This window comes from Engystomops pustulosus, chromosome 2 (genome assembly GCF_040894005.1).
Source record: "Engystomops pustulosus chromosome 2, aEngPut4.maternal, whole genome shotgun sequence".
Classification (NCBI taxonomy): Eukaryota; Metazoa; Chordata; class Amphibia; order Anura; family Leptodactylidae; genus Engystomops; species Engystomops pustulosus.
The window spans coordinates 152,078,006-152,095,710 of record NC_092412.1 but is presented as its reverse complement, the minus strand read 5'-3'; the positions used below and the strand labels follow the sequence as shown (position 1 = coordinate 152,095,710).

At 39.0% G+C, this 17,705-nt stretch overlaps 1 protein-coding gene across 5 annotated transcripts in view; it reads left to right on the top strand.

Annotated features, from left to right (window-relative positions):
* EYA3 (EYA transcriptional coactivator and phosphatase 3) overlaps positions 1–13,629 on the top strand; it is a 79,615-nt gene extending 65,986 nt beyond the window's left edge. For 2 of the 5 annotated variants that reach the window (XM_072136927.1, XM_072136926.1), the window contains exons 12-16: positions 4,361–4,521; positions 4,960–5,074; positions 6,073–6,194; positions 9,375–9,475; positions 12,671–13,625. In XM_072136927.1, the coding sequence (XP_071993028.1) occupies positions 4,361–4,521; positions 4,960–5,074; positions 6,073–6,194; positions 9,375–9,475; positions 12,671–12,751 (580 nt within the window). In that variant the 3' untranslated portion in view covers positions 12,752–13,625. Of the gene's footprint in view, positions 1–4,360; positions 4,522–4,959; positions 5,075–6,072; positions 6,195–9,374; positions 9,476–12,670 lie in introns of all 5 variants that reach the window. The other 3 variants (XM_072136924.1, XM_072136925.1, XM_072136923.1) reach the window with 3 other exon arrangements.
* Positions 13,630–17,705: the final 4,076 nt, after the last annotated feature.

Below are 17,705 nucleotides of genomic sequence, written 5' to 3'. Positions count from 1 at the left end.
AAGTGCGTGCAGAAGCATTCACAGCTACCTGCTACCATTCCTGAGCAAGCTCTGCACTGCTGATAACCTGATCCTGAAGCTGAAACACTTTTAAGAGACGGTCCTGGTGCTTACTGGTCCTTCTTCCTGGAGCCTTTTTGGAAACAATGGAACCTCTCTTCTTGAATTCCTTGATGATGCGATAGATTGTTGACTGAGGGGCAATCTTTCTAGCTGCGATACTCTTCCCTGTTAGGCCAGTTTTGTGCAGTGCAATGATGACTGCACGTGTTTCTTTAGAGATAACCATGGTTAACAGAAGAGAAACAATGATGCCAAGCACCAGCCTCCTTTTAAACTGTCCAGTGGTGTGATTCTTAATTAATCATGACAGATTGATCTCCAGCCCTGTCCTCATCAACACCCACACCTGTGTTACTGGAGCAATCACTGAAACACTGTTATCTCCTTTTAAGGCAGGCCTGCAATGAAGGTGAAATGTAATTTGGGGAAAAAGTTCATTTTCTAGGCAAATATTGACTTTGCAATTAATTACTGTTAAGCTGATCACTCTTTATAACATTCTGGAGTATATGCAAATTGCCATCCTAAAACCTGATGCAGTAGACTTTGTAAAAATGAGCTTGTATCATTCTCATAACTTTTGGCCATGACTGTATGTATCTAGGTTGTTAAGTTTCCGGCCATTCTGTTAATCGCATCTGCCATGTCTTAAATTTGCTGCCCTGCTCCATCCTCCACAATCGATAAGAACCCGTACGACTAAGTTGCTGGACCAGTTTCACAAGGAACTAGGACACCTCAAAAGAACTTTAAAACAGAAAGTACTGCTTGGGAGGCAAAAAACTTTACCCATATATAAATCAATCTCCTTTTACAGATTATTTAAAACCATTGTGAAAGCAGTGACTTTAAATGCAATATTATGAAATAACATGAAGAACAGATTTCAAAATGGTGGTAATTGATATTGTTTGTGTAAGGAAACATTATCCAATTTTCCAATATACTTTCTGTATAAATTACTTGCTGTTTTCTATATCTCTGATTGCTGTTATTCTAGAGAAATCTTCACTGTTTACTTCCAGAGGATGGAAATCTTTCCTTGGTCACACAGGTGCACAGCTCATTGTAATTATTCTATGTTTCTCTAACAAGCTGTACACCTGTCTGACATCACAAGACCATGGAGGGTGCATTCACACGTGGCATTTTGGATACGTTGAACCGCATGCGTCGGGATGTGTGCTTTTTTTTTTTTTTTTTTTTTAATATGTTACAATGCGTTTGGCTACTATGGAAGCATTTTTCTTAATTGCTGTAGTAAACATTTTCAATGTATCCAAAAACATTTGACGCATCCAAAACGCCACGTGTGAACGCACCCGGACAGATTTCTATCCACTGGAAGTAAACTTAGAAGTGCAGCAAGCAAAGATTTAGAAAATTCATGAGGAATTTATACAGAAAGTATATAGCAAAATTGTATATCTTTTTCTTGCACAAACAATATAAATTATTTGCTGAAAGTGGACAACCCCTTAAGTGTGCTGCCCTCCTGGGGCATATGGAGCTTGCTGCTTAGCTTGTCTAGGCGGAGTAGAGAGGCCCTGTCACAGGAATCGATTTTGTAGTGGTGACTGCACCCGGTTTGGAGATGGGTCCTGTGCAGTGCCGTAACTAGAGTCATCTGGGAACAACATTACCAAAGTAGATGGAGGCTGTATTGATGGTGATGAACGTGCAGCCAGAAATCTGTACATATAAAGAGACTTTTTATCGTCTGAACACCGTAGGATCTCCACAACGAAAGTTAAACTAACGGGCTGAGCCCTCTCCATAGCCAGTAAGTAACACCCGCGGTCGGTGCTAGCACCGATTACGTGTGTCAACCCACTGGTCACCGCTGGCAAAACTACTGGCGGCTTAAAAAAATTGCCCGAAGGTTCTTGCCAAGGATCGTCGCTCCCCGTCACGTCATCAGGGAGTGGCGTTCCTTTGCCATGACGGCCTCGAGTCTTCTGAAGACCCAAAGCTGTCTCGTTTTAACCCTTTCGTTGCAATGTGTGATCAGCACATTGTAATGAATGAGGAGGAAAATCCTCTAGTATACTGCAGTATGACAGTATATGGTAGGATCCCTAAAGTACCCTAGGGAGTATGAAAAATAGTAAAAAGGAAAGTAAAAAAAAAAGTTATAATAAAAAACCCCTAAAAATTCAAATCATCCCCCTTTTCCTAGAACTGATATAAATAAACAGTAAAAATCATAAACACATTAGGTATCGCCGCATCCAAAAATCCCGATCTAGCAAAATATGATAAAGTTTTTTACAGTTTAGCCCTGTAACGGAAAATAGAGGCCAAACTCAAAAATGCCACTTTTTTAGCCATTTTTAAAAATGAAAAAAATTCTATAAAATGTGATGAAAAGGTTGTACAGTCCTAAAAATGGTAGCATCAAAAACGTAATCAAAAGTCGCAAAAAAGGACACCACCAACAGCTCTGTAAAGTTATTAGCGCCAGAAGATGGCAAAATAATAATTAAAAAAAAAAAAAAATGTACAGGTTTTCATTTTTGTAAATGTATGAAAACATTATAAAAGCTATGCAAATTTAGTATCCCCCGTAATCGTACCAACCTAAAGAATAAAGTAGATTTGTCATCTGGGGTGCACAGTGAAATCTGTAGAATCCAAGCTCACAAAAAAACGGAGCAAATGCTATTTTTCACAATTTCGCTGCATTTGGAATTTTTTTCCTGCTTCTCAGTACACGACATGAAATATTTAATACGACCATTTTGAAGTGCAATTTGTTGCACAGAAAACAAGCCATCGCACAGCTCTGTACGTGGAAAAATAAAAAAAGTTATAGATTTTTGAAGGTGGGGAGTGAAAAATTAAAATGTAAGAACGAAAAAGGGCTGCGGTGAATTGAGGAATCTTTAAATATTAAAAGTAATAGTCTGTCTATCACAGTATATAATTCCATCAGTACCCGTGGGTGTATGCCACCTGTGCATGGTGATTTGTCTTTTTAAGTAGCTTCAAGGTGGTGCCACAGCTTCCTGGCTCAAAGGGATTGTACGGTCATGGAACGTTAAAAAAAAAAAAAAACTGTATTTCTTTCCCTACCTTTTAAAAGACCTATAATTGTTTTGCGGCAGACATGCGCACACACAGGAGGAAGGAGACTACGTGCGGGCGCAGAACACAGTTCAAACCACATAGGCGTGACTGGCGCTAAAGCAGCTCTCCCTGTCGTTACCATGGAGAACGGCTACTGTAAAGTACAGTACAGTCCACTATCTCTACTCTCACTATCTGTAAAACAAACTAATTTAATGTTATTAAAGATTCTAGGCTATCTTTAGACTTTTGTTTATATAACCCATGCAGGACAATGTCTATGAACGTACAACCCCTTTTAAGCAGCTGGCAATATATAGAGGATTTACAAAGATTTTAAAGACACTTGAGAAGGCAACATACAATATATTTGCTCTTCCCGCATCTCCCCCCACCATGAAGTTTTTAGTTTTTTTTTTTTTTTTAAATCATATCCGTAATATAAATTAGGTGACGTGCCTTGGCCTTTGATTATAGGGGGTTACCGTGTGTGTGTGTGTTGGCATAAGGTTTGTTGGTGGTCAAATTTTGCAGTTCTATTCTTCTTTTTAAACCATTTATGATAAGGGGTTAAAGAAATGTTATCACATATAAATGTGATTTTTTTTTTTACATATACAGTATTATATTTAGACTGACAGAGAGATATTCACTGTTAAAGTTACAAAAACAATCTTGAAATTAAATGGCAGGGTCTCCTGTTTAATTTGACTTCAGACTTGTGTATCTAGGTGCCAGGGTTCAGTAGATGTAGGCGCTTGAAGTGTGCCCCCTGCAGCTTGTCAGCTTAAGGCAGAATATTCGAGGAAAGATTTACATGCAGATGTACTCTCTGCATCTGTAGCTGAACCTGGGAAAGGATGATGGAATACTGTACATATTTGTAATATATTTTGCTAAAGGTTAATACCGAAAAATGACAAAATAGCTTATTATTTTCATACTTGTAGGCATTTATTGGCAAATTTTATATTGAAAAAAACCATGTAATTAATACTATCCTATCAAGTGTCACATGTCATGAAAAAAACAAAGTAAAAGTTGTTATGATATGTAAAGCTATCCCAAAGATATCATAATTTTAAGGCATCTACAATCAGAATTTCTGATGTATTCCATTTCTGACCAGTAGATATTTAATCTTCTCTCTCCTCAGAAATGATTTCTTGCACCTAATAATGCTAATAGATGGACAATATAATGGTATAATTCTTTTCTTTAATTACAGTAACTACAGCTTTACCACAGATGGATTCAATGGCTCTGCAGTGAACCGGAACCATCCCTCCAACACTGGGGTGCAAGGTGGGATGGACTGGATGAGGAAGCTGGCATTTCGATATCGGAAAGTTGTTGAGGTGTATGAGAAATACAAGAACAATGTCAGTGGTGAGTAATTTCTGTGGTTTGTCATGCTCGCTTCATTGAAATGACACCCATTGTTGTTTTTAATGATATCACACAGTTGTGTGGAGATATGTGGAAGTACTTTTAGTCCCAGTATCAATGTGCCACAACTTTTGTAGTCAATAGGTAAAGGTAACTTCACTAACAGTTTTGGGCTTCAAATCCACATTTCCAGTATTTGCAAAGTGAAGATTTTACATATGTTATCAATATACTGCAGAAAAAACATTTTTGTAAACTGACCTTTGGTTAGATGTAATTAATGCTGTGTCTGCCAAATGTCTTACACTGTAGCACCCTTGCAGTATGACCCAGATGTTTTTGCAAGTCTTTAGTTTTCCTAACAAGTTGCCCAGCGAAGAGGGGGGGGGGCAATATTACTATGTATTTATTCTGATAAATGTGTTCTATCATTGATAGCACTACTCAGCCCACAGCGCCGTGATTCTCTCCAGAGACTGAGGGCTGATATAGAAACATTAACAGATGGCTGGTTAGGAACTGCTTTGAAATGTTTACTACTTATCAAGACCAGGTAAGTGCTGGGAGATGTTGTATGCCAGGTACATCCTATACATGTATGCTATGGCCCTGATTTCCTTATTAACATTTTAGTGCAATTAACTTCTTTCTTCTTGTGGTCAAGCATGTTAACCCCTTTGTGACTGAGACTCATTGATGCCTGAATATCCAATTTTTGAAGTTCTGTTCCACTCTTCTTCTTTAAATGATGATATGATATGTAAAGCAGTTCCAAGGATAAGATTTTTTTTATAGAAAAGCAAAAAAAATTATATACAGCTTTCCATTTCCAACTAACTTTAAGGTCAAGTGGAGAAGAGTGGGGTAAGTGGAGTTGATTGTGTTTCTAGGTGGAATGGAACCAGAGATATTCACTCTTAAAGTTACAGTAGGCGATTACAATTTTTATTTAAAAATCACTTATTTCACTGTAACTTTAACAGTATATATCTCTGGTTCTGTTTCCCCTAGAAACACAATATAGTACATTCCCCTCTTTAATAGAACATCAAAAATGTGTTTGTAGGTGACACTGGTCAGATATGACACTATCATGACGTGTGTGTGTATATATATCACACAATATCCATGTGGCATGTGAAAATATGGCCGTTGCGAATACAGGCGGTCCCCTACTTAAGGACACCCGACTTACAGACAACCCATAGTTACAGACGGACACCTCTGCCCACTGTGACCTCTGGTGAAGCTCTCTGGATGCTTTAAAATAGTCCCAGATTGCAATGATCAGCTTAAAATTGTCTGTAATGAAGCTTTATTGATAATTCTTGGTCCTATTACAGCAAAAAAATTTGAAACTCCAATTGTCACTGGGGCAAAAAAAAAAATTGTCGGGAACTACAATGATAAAATATACAGTTTCGACTTACATACAAATTCAACTTAAGAACAAACCTACAGTCCCTATCTTGTATGTAACCCGGGGACTGCCTGTATATTGGTTTCTCTATCCACTTAAGAGTTGACAGTCTTGTTGTTCTCTTTTGACAGAAGGAACTGCATGAATGTGCTGATAACAACCACACAACTAGTACCTGCTCTTGCCAAGGTCTTACTCTATGGCTTGGGGGAAATTTTTCCTATTGAAAACATATACAGCGCTACGAAAATAGGTAACTTCTTTATAATGTTTATATTTCTGGTGTCTGTTTTTGTTTTGCTGCTTATTATTTTGTACAGCTCACTGTATGAAGAACATATCATGTAATTGGCTTGCATTTTGTGGATTACTCATTTTATGATAAAAGTCGATTGACCCAACAATCAGAACAAGAAAAAAGTTGGATGCGTACAGGAAATCACATAACAAAAAAATCAATTTATTGATACAAACAGTAATAATAGCAAGACAACAAATATAAAAACACTTAAAACATACACCCTGTGGGTGTATAAAGCTTCCAAGGGTACTAGTCCCTTACACTCCCCATCCACAATCAGTAATTCGCACAGATAGACAATTATTTATAGGTAAATTACCATAGTCGGTCCTAGAAAAACCTCTAGATGGCGGCAATACAGTAAAGTGCTCTGTGCAAAACAATAAAGTGTGGAGTAAAACCTGGGCTGACCTGCCTCCCTGGCTTTCATCCCAGTACTAGACACCACATGTCTCTTCTACAATTGGGTATTGTATGAGCAGGTTGAGGGTTTACCAGGTTTTACTCCACACTTTATTGTTTTGCACAGAGCACTTTACTGTATTGCCGCCATCTAGAGGTTTTTCTAGGATTGACTATGGTAATTTACCTATAAATAATTGTCTATCTGTGCAAATTACTGATTGTGGATGGGGAGTGTAAGGGACTACTACCCTTGGAAGCTTTATACACCCACTGGGTGTATGTTTTAAGTGTTTTTATATTTGTTGTCTTGCTATTATTACTGTTTGTATCAATAAATGGATTTTTTGGTTATGTGATTTCCTGTACGCATCCAACTTTTTTATTGTTCTGATTGTTGCATCAATTATTGGGATGCGTGGATACATTATTTGCTTACATTGTGGCCGTGCATGCTCTCCTTTTGTGTAGTCAAAAGTAGATTGACCAGCTATTCTGGTAGCCATTGATCTGTTCAGTCACATGAGCATTTATGTATCAGTCAGATGACTAAGTTGTGGTTTGATATTGAACTGATGTTTACTGTTTTATCCTCTGATCTGAGTGTCCTGTCATGTCCTATGACATCTCCCATGTCTCATAGAAACTAAACGTGTCACTTTAACTACATAGTTTCACAGACACATGGCCCTCCTCCTAGTTACAGAGAGCAGCTAACATGATCTCCCCTTTGACAGTATAAAAATGAAAAAATCCCGGCACCTCGAGGTGAAAGCAAAATTTCTCCTTTTATTTTCGGAGCATGTAACAAATCAAGTATACACAAGTCACGCAGTAAAACGTGAGAAGTGGGAAGCCCTGCTGCACAACTAAGTAAGAAGACTCCTATATTAGAGTCTCTAGTTTGAGAAACCGACTTCTCACAGGTCCTCTACTGGTAACTTCATTAAATAGTACCTGTCAAACACCAGTGTCAATCTCTACAGTGAAAAGGCGACTCCAGTATGCTGACCTTACGGGCAGAGAGGCAAAGAAAAAGCCATATCTGAGACTGGCTAATAAAAGATTGTAATTGGCAAAAGAACACAGGTTCATCTGTCCATAACACTTTTTTTCCAATCTTCCTCTGTCCAATATCTAAGTTATCTTTGCAAGCAGCTGATGTCATAGTATGTGTAACAGCAGCGCGCGCACCGGAAGAAAGAAGAGGACCTGGGCATACTCGGGGCAGGGGACGCTGGCTATATAATAATAATTATAGGGGGCATGGGCTGGCTATATACTGGGGGAAATGGGTGTGCTGGCTGGCTATATAGTGGGTTCATGGTCTGGCTGGCTATTTGCTGGGGGACATGGGCGGGCTGGCTGGCTGGCTATATACTGGGGGACATGGGCTGGCTATATACTGGGGACATGGGCGGGCTGGCTATATACTGGGGACATGGGCGGGCTGGCTATGTACTGGGGGACATGTGCGGGCTGGCTGGCTATATACTGGGGGACATGTGCGGGCGGGCTGGCTGGCTATATACTGGGGGACATGTGCGGGCGGGCTGGCTGGCTATATACTGGGGGATATGGGCGGGCTGGCTGGCTATATACTGGGGGATATGGGCGGCCTGGCTGGCTATATACTGGGGGACATGGGCGGCCTGGCACCCTATGGCTTTACTATAGGGTGATGGCTATATACAGGGGGTGGGGGAGACTGTCCAGCTATATACTGGCTGGAGGCTATGACCAATGTTTTTTACATCCTAGGCTTATACTCAATATGTCTTCACCATTTTTAAAATTGGATACCTCTGCATTTACTCGGGTAGGCTTATACTCGAGTATATACTGTGTGTGTGAGATAGAGATACAGTGACAGCTGATCACCTGGCTTACAGATGACCCTTAGTTACAAACAGACCTCTGGACGTATTTTATATGTATCTATATATTTATATTTTGTGTATGTTTATATGTATATAAATATCTCTCTATATAACTATCAATACAAATTTGGATCAGAAAAGAAATATATATTAGTGTAAATATACTTATATATATAACTCACAAAATAGAGAAAAATATTTTCACTATGACCGGAGCTCCAAGGATTCTAAAACTTCGATGAACAGCACCAATCTTCAATTTCTCCTGCTGAAAGTATGTCACCATTCAGACTAGCACCATCGCATTCTCATTCTCCTCCTTTATTATATTGTAACTGGAAGAAAATATGCAGGCAGATGGTGTGGTACGTTCCAACAAGGTTGGAAGAAGCAGCAACGCCCCGGAAGAAGCCTTGCCGGCGAAACCCTGGGTCGGGCGGATAGAAAGCTAGCGTCCCGTTATGTGAATTTGTGATATGCGCATTTTTATTGGATTTTTGTGAGTATAATGAATTGGAATAAATTTTAACCTTGTTGGAAAGTACCACACCATCTGCCTGCATATTTTCTTCCAGTTACAATATAATAAAGGAGGAGAATGAGAATGCGATGGTGCTAGTCTGAATGGTGACATACTTTCAGCAGGAGAAATTGAAGATTGGTGCTGTTCATCGAAGTTTTAGAATCCTTGGAGCTCCGGTCATAGTGAAAATATTTTTCTCTATTTTGTGGACTTTTTCAAAGACTGTGTGGACTGGTTTTATACCGTGAGTAGCTCCTTAAGGGGCAAACTGTGCACCACAAACAACTGTGTTTTTATATATATATAACTATTTACCTTTACTTTCAGGGAAGGAAAGTTGTTTTGAAAGAATAGTGACAAGATTTGGGAAGAAGGTTACCTATGTGGTTATTGGAGATGGGCGTGATGAAGAAATGGCTGCCAAACAGGTAACCAAAAAGGAGAAAGGAATTCATTTTTCTGTAAATGCAGTTTGATTTGCAGGCAGCATGTTAGTTGAGCAGGAGAAGCAGAGCAGATTGATAGAGAAGCACTTGTATCTCTGCTATACTATGCTTATTCTAAGCCTAGAGTGAGATGACATTTAGACCCATAAAATACATGTTAGATATTAAGTCTCTAATGACTTTGACTTTAGGTTTATTGTCCCCTGAGTTCCTGTTTTGCTTAATATTTTAATCTTATCACTGTTAGACATGTTCTGGTGTGGCACATTAGTCCAAAGGTATATAGCCTACAGATAGTGTCATGTGACTTTTACTTTCACTTTTAGTGCTTTTTTTCTAACTTGAAAAAAGACAACTTTTTCTTATATTTCTGCGTTGGCACTGTCAAAAAAAATAAAACAATTTTTCAATACACTTTCTGTATTACTTTGTCAGTTTGTTAGAGGTGGGTGGCTTGTATCGAAGGTAAACAGAGCCGTGTGATGTAGAAAAAAACAAGGCCAGAAGTAAAAGAAGAGCAGATTGTGGCAGAAGGGGCATTGAAATGCTTGTGGTTTCCTTATATTACCTGAAACTAGGGGCGGTCCCCTACTTAAAAAGAATAGAAAGAAAGTGCAGACTTTCGTTCAGTTTGGTGACAAAAATCTTCCTGTTATAGCTACGATAGGCATTTATCAAGTCCTATTTGCCTTCAGTTTGTCATATTCTGCTCCATGTCTGTTACATTCCACAAGTTTTTAGATCCCTTTTTACTTGGAGAGTGTTGTTTTTTCTTTTAAAGAAAAGAATTTTAACCCCTTCACGCTCCGTGGCGGATATATCCGCCACGGAGCGCAGTGACTTAGCGCTCAGTGGCGGATATATCCCCCACGGCGCTTATGCCGGCTCGGCTCTAGATCAGAGCCGAACCGGCATCGGGAAACACGGGGTGCCGGCTGTAACTAATAGCCGGCACCCCAGTGTAACACCCGCGATCGGAGTTGTCTCCGATCGCGGGTGCTTAACCCGTTAAATGCCGCGGTCAGCGCGACCGCGGCATCTAACCTGCATCTGGGGGGTCTTTCCTCCACGATCGGCCCCCCCGAACCGTTTTCGGGGGGCGCCGATCGTTGCTATAGTAACTCTGGGGTCCGATCTGGACCCCAGAGTTACTTGCAAGAATTGCCAGTAAGATGGCGTCTGTGACGTCATCTTACTGGCACAGTGCCAGCCTATGCAAGTGCATAGGCTGACACTGATAATACTCTGCAATACATCAGTATTGCAGAATATTATCATGAAGAAGCAATCAGAAGATTGCTTCTTCATGTCCCATGGTATAAAAGTGAAAAAGTAAAAAAAAAAAAGTTATTCAATAAAAAAATAAAGTCATAAATCACTAAAAATGCCCCAAACTCCCAAAACATATAAAGAGACATATAACTCAAAAAAAGTCTAAATCATAACACAAACCCCACATATATAGTATCACCGCGTCCGTAACAACCCGTAGAATAAAAGTAAATCATTATTGAACCCCCACGATAAACGCCGTAAAAAAAAACTGGTATAAACCCTCCAAAAATTATGATTTTTACCTTTTCAATCCCACAAAAAATGCTATAAAATGCAATAAAAAAACCATATGTACTCAGACATGATACTGGTGCAAAGTACAACATGTCCCGCAAAAAACAAGCCATCAACCAGCTCCGTAGCCAAAAAAGTAACAATGTTATGCCACTTGGAAGACGGCAATACATAAATGATAGATTTTTCCCCACATTAGGGTTTTGTTTGACAAATTTAGTAAAACGTAAGAAAATATATTCATGTCTGGTATCCCCGTAATCGTATCAACCCATAGAATAAAGATAGCATGATTATTAGTCTATACGGTGAACACGAAAAAAAAAAAAGTACAAAATCCAGTACAGAATTGATGCTTTTCTACTCCTGCCCTCAAAAAAAGTTCCTAAATTTTCAACAATAGGTGATACCAACCCCAATATGGTAACAATGGAAAAAGCATCTCATCCCGCAAAAAAAATGCCATCACATGGCCCAAATAACGAAAAAACAAAAATTTTATAGCCTTCAAAAGGGGCCAATGAGGAAACGAAAATCCTGGCAGCTGCAGCGCCCTCCTCCCCTTCTGCACCTCGCTGTGCCCCCATAAGTCACAGCCACATGTGGGGGGTCTTTGTACTCGGGAGAAATTGCAGAACAAATTGTATGGTGGGTTTTCTCTTTTTATATTTTAGAAATGTGTAAATTTTAGTGCTAAATGAACGTATAAGGGAACAATATGACCATTCTAAATTTCACCCCCATTTTGATTCAATTACTATGAAGATCTCAAGGGGTTAACAATCTTCGTAAAAGCTGTTTCTGATAGCTTGAGGGGTGCAGATTTGAAAATGGGTTGGTTATATAGGGGGTTTTGATGCTAAATATGTAAAATTTCATTCACAACTGTATTTATCCCCAAAATAGTCAATTCTGAAAATCCGGAAAAGCGCTATTCTATTTGTAAGCCGCGTGACATCAAAATAAATTATCCAGACATTTCAGAAATTATGAAAATGTAAAGTAGACAAATGGGAAATGTTATTCTGCAACTTATTTAGGTGGTAAATCTATCTGCCTGAAAACGCAATGATTTAGAATTTCGAAAATGGCAAATTTTTCAAAAAATTTATCATATTTTCTTTTTTTTGTAAATAAACGCAAAACTTATCTGCCAAAATTTACCACTAAAATGAAGTACAACATGTGGGGAAAAAACAATCTCAGAATCGTTTTGATAAGTAACAGTGTTCAAAAGTTATAACCATATAAAGCGACGCAAGTCCGAATCCAAAAAATCGGGCTGAGCCTTAAGCTACAAAATGGCTGCGTCCTTAAGGGGTTAAAAGGAGTATAGGTGTGGCATATGTTGTGCCAAATATGCTAATGCCTCAAAATTTTGGTAGATTTTAGATTAGGCAAAAATCTGGTACATTTAGACTAGGCAGGCTTATGCTTTAGTAAAACGCTTCGATTTCCCAATGTGTCCAATTGGACTAGAGCTGTAATGTTAAAAATCTACACTGTATACTGTCTTAGCTTTGTGTAGCTTTGGTCTTAGGGCTACGCTTTGACAATGCCAGTTGAGTTTAAGAAATATAACAATGTATTCTTGTTTCTTTTGTAAAGCATAACATGCCTTTCTGGAGGATCGCAAACCACAACGACCTCATCTCCCTACATCAAGCTCTGGAGCTGGACTTTTTGTGAGGCGCTGGAAAGCATGAACTCTTGTACAAGCCTTCAGGTTGACTAGAATGTGACGAGCACACATACTTTTGCTACTCTATGAAACTTCAGTTTGGTTTGATCTATTAGTCTTCATTTTCCAGGAAGAAGAGGCCCTACTCCATGGAAACGCCATGTTTATGTCCTTTGCAGAAAGTCCAACCATCTCCTACTTTTCACCTACCTCTTTATCTAATTGCCAGGCTATTTCTTCAGTTTCTTGCTAGTTATTTAAGATGCCACCTACCTCTTCTTGCTGTGTCATCACCATAGAAAGGGTATGCTTTTTCTGCAGTCATTAAGAGTGTACGATAACTTGACTCTCTGGATAATATCTGATGATGTGTAGCAGTGGATCCTGATGTCATATGAAGTCCACAAAGCTTTCAACTATGGATGAGTACTGTCTGCATCAGACTAAATCTGTCTGCTCCCCTAATCTGAATGAAGACTAGGGCTGTGTAAATATATCTTAGATTTTTAACAGCAACACAACTCGCACTGGCTTGTCTGTATTGTCTTGATAACCATTCTGGAAAACTTTATGAAATACCTCGATGAGGGAGGGGAAAAGACTCCCATAACTATACCTTGGAAGTTTGTAACTTATTAAAAACTTTTTCTCGTCTCCCTATATTCTTCTCTTTTGTTTTGACATCTCATATGTTATGGCCAATAATGAACACAAACCCTTTGGGTTAGAAAAAAAGACATTAACAAAATTTTATGATGTTGCAATTGCTGCCCAAAGTAAAATGAGAGATTTTTTTTATTTTGGGTTTTTATAAGTTCAGGAATAAAATTTCGTACTTGGGGAATAAACTTTAATGGAACCAGCGTCTGCATTGAATGTGTCATTTCTGGTGTATTGTAAAGTTAATGGGCCTGCTAAGATAGGCATGGGGATAACATTGCTTATTGCCTACTTCTTGTTGGTTAGTTGATCCACATAATAAGAGATATTTCCGATTTCTCAGACCCCAACAATTATCTGAATGGAAGCCTTCAAGCCCCATGGAGAGGTAGTGTGCACGTACAACCTGTACTCTGTTCACCTGAAAGATGTGTCTTTAATAGTAACACCCCTGGTTTCTTCTGCTGCTTTTAGATGCAGTTAAAGCCTTAGGCCCCTTCCACACTTGCATTGCAGATCACGTCAGAGTTTGATCAGGGAGCGATCAGGGTTTGGTCAGTGAAAAACGCACATTTTGCATCAGAGTGCAATCAGTTTTCAGTCAGAGTTTGTTCAGTGTCTCAGTTTTTCACGCACGTTTTCAATGCAATTCCAATGTGTTTTTCACGCGCAGAAAATGCGTGTGAAATGGACTCAGGACTGAGCTCTATCTTTTCTATGGCAATTGATGCGTGAAAAACGCATTGCACTTGTAAGTGTCTCAGGGTGCAATGCGTTTTTTGATGCGTCTCCATAAACTTGTATGGTGCGTTTTTCACCATCACCAAAAAAAACACGCGTGTGTGCATGAAAAAAAATGCAAGTCTGAAAAGACCCATTGTAATGGGTCAGAGTGCAATGCAAGTTCTGCACGTCAAAAGCGCTCGTGAAAAACGCAAGTGTGAAAGGGGCCTTAGCATTGCTAAGTTGAATATATGCAGCAAAAAGTGACATGCTGTGGATTAATAACATTGTTTAAATACAATATGCAAAGACTAAACGCCACTGGTGAACAAAGCTAGAATAAAACTTTATCCCAATGCGATGTTATTTGTACATCATGTATCCAGGCAAATTATTATACAGAAAGTAACCGCCAAACGATGCTTGTAGGTGCAACAGAAAATATTTAAACAGGGTAGTGTATAAAGAGGTTCTACCAGTTCAGAACGTTGTTGTGCTCATCTTGTTGTATCATTCATCTTAGTAATGAATGACTACAAAGTTCGAATCCATACCGAATTTGGCAGGTTTGCCACGCGCAAACCTGGAGACCACACAGGAGCGCATGTCTAGAGGGACCATTTTGGCATGCTTTGTGCGGCGCTGTGTAATCTGTCTAATAATAATAATTCTGTATATAGTGCACACAAAGGAAACCGTGCTAAGAAGAGCTTGCCTCCTCATAGTGTCAGTCAGATAATCCGGGACTTTTGAAAAAACAGTAATTGCACTTTTTTTTAGGGTACTTGTATAGAGGAGGCTGCTGTTGTTAGGGACAGGTGCAAATCTGAATTAATAGACTTTATTTAGGGCACTATGAAGATCTGCATTAGGCTACTCATAGGCTGCTATAATGCAGGGAAATTCATACTCATTATAGAGGATTATATAGCAATAGTGGGAAAGACCAGACATAAATATTCACATTCACTGCATCATCCAGCAAGATCTTGAAGGTCCTGTCTCTCTATTGTTTTCAGCTCCCGAAAAATCATAAGGAGCTGTTGTCCGTGAATAGCATATGCTAATATATAGATCATAAAAGTACTGTAGTCAGTGAATAGTGTCTGGAAATTCCTGGATTGTAAAGGTGTTTGAGTGATATATTTTACATTGATTAATTAAAAAAAAAAAACGAAAAATAGCAAAATTAGTAAATTTTTCTTAATCTTTGAACTCTTATTTTTGAACAAAGTCATACTATAAAATGACGTAATAAATAATATTCTCCATATGTCTGCTTTATGTTGCCTACATGTTTTTTTTAATTCTTTTGTATCTGTGTGATGATAGGAGGCTTTTATGTTTAGTAGCCAAATTCATTTTATTAAGGGCAATTTCATTTCTGAGGTGATTTATATGGACCTACCGTATATACTTGAGTATAAGCCGAGACCCCTAATTTTACCACCAAAAACTGGGAAAAACTATTGACTCGAGTATAAGCCGAGGGTGGGAAAAGCATCGGTCAACCCCCCCCCATTATATAGCCAGCAAGCCCCCAGTAGTATATAGCCAGCCTGCCCCCATGTAGTATACAGCTAGCCAGCCTGCCCCCATGTAGTATACAGCTAGCCAGCCTGCCCCCATGTAGTATACAGCTAGCCAGCCTGCCCCCATGTAGTTTACAGCCTGCCAGCCCCTAGTAGTATACAGCCTGCCCCCACAGCACTTTAAAAAAAAAAATAAACTTACCGTATATTCTGGCGTATAAGACGACCCCCCTACTTTCCTGTTTAAAATATAGAGTTTAAGATATATTCGCCGTATAAGACTACCCCTTTTCCAACGCATACAAAACACCGGTAAAAATTTAAAAAAAAACAGATTTGAATTTAACATGGTCCTTTTTTTAATTTAAATTCTTATGACATGCAGGTATATAGCAGGAAAACTGTCGCTCATAAACATAAGGCATACAACAACAACATTACCATCGTCCATTTTACTGTAAATGTTACCATACTGTACCTTAAATTTTTATTTTATTAAATATTACATGCCATGTACTCAGAAGCGGGAAAAAAATTCCAAATGCAATGAAAATGGTGAAAAAACGAATTTGCGCCATTTTCTTGTGGGCTTGGATATTACGTCTTTCACTGAGCGCCCCAAATAACATGTCTACTTTATTCTTTGGGTTGGTACGATTACGTGGATACCAAATTTCTAAAGGTTTTATAATGTTTTCATACATTTACAAAAATGAAAACCTCCTGTACAAAAAATATTTTTTTGATTTTGCCAACTTCTGGCGCTAATAACTTTTTTATACTTTGGTGTACAGAGCTGTGGGTGGTGTCATTTTTTGTGAAATTTGATAATATTTTCAATGATATCATTTTTAGGACTGTACGACCTTTTGATCACTTTTTATAGATTTTTTTTTATATTTTTCAAAATGGCAAAAAAGTGCCATTTTCGACTTTGGGCGCTATTTTCCGTTACGGGGTTAAACGCATTGAAAAACCGTTATCATATTTTGATAGATCGGGCATTTTCGTACATACCTAATGTGTTTATGATTTTTACTGTTTATTTATATTTATGTCAGTTCTAGGGAAAGGGGGGTGATTTGAAATTTTAGGGGTTTTTTTATTATTATTGTATATGGGGATTTTCCTCATTCATTACAATGTGCTATCAGCACATTGTAATGAAGGGGTTAAAACGAAATAGCCTCGGGTCTTCGGAAGACCCGAGGCTACCATGGAGACGGATCGCTGCCCCCGATGACGTCACGGGGAGCGGCGATCCAGGTAAGATGGCGGCGCCCCTGCGCTGTTCTCTCTTTGAGGCTGCCGGAAGCCCACGATGTCAATATGCAGCAAAGACTTACCGGCTATGGAGAGGGCTCATTACCGGCGTATAAGACGACCCCAGAGAAGACAGAAGATTTTTGCGTCTTCAAAAGTTGTCTTATACGCCGGAATATACGGTATATACTCACCCTCTGATGTCAGCGCGCCCCGTCTTCTTTTTTCTCCACGGCTCTTCTTTCCTCTTGCTTCTCTCATGGATGCGGCAATGTTTTCTTCTAGCAGGCACATCTATGACGCGGTCACTGCTGACTTCATAGAATGAAAGAAGAGGAGCCCCAGGGAAGTAAGAAGACGGGACGCGCTGACATCGGAGGTTGAGTATATAAGTTTTTTTTTGTTTTTTTAAGTGGGTAAATTTTTTTGTAATAGACTCGTGTATAAGCTGAGGGGATGTTTTTCAGCACATTTATATAAACGGCCTTTAGGGGCTTTATTAACATTTTAGGTTTTCTTCGGAGTGGAGAGGTATGCAGCTGGGCAGTGAAGGGGTTAATTGTGTGCAAGTGATTTATGGTGTGGAGGGTCACTAGGTATCTGCTCTCTTTTCTCTGTGAAGGAGAATGAGTTGATTGGATAGTGATACTAGGAGTTTAGCCACGGAAAGCCTGCTTATAAAAGACCCCTCTAAATACTTTAAGGGGTTTAGTAAGTATGCATGGGACAGTGGTCTCTTATTTTATGAAATGTGCTGAATATCAAAAGCATTGAAAACTTTTTA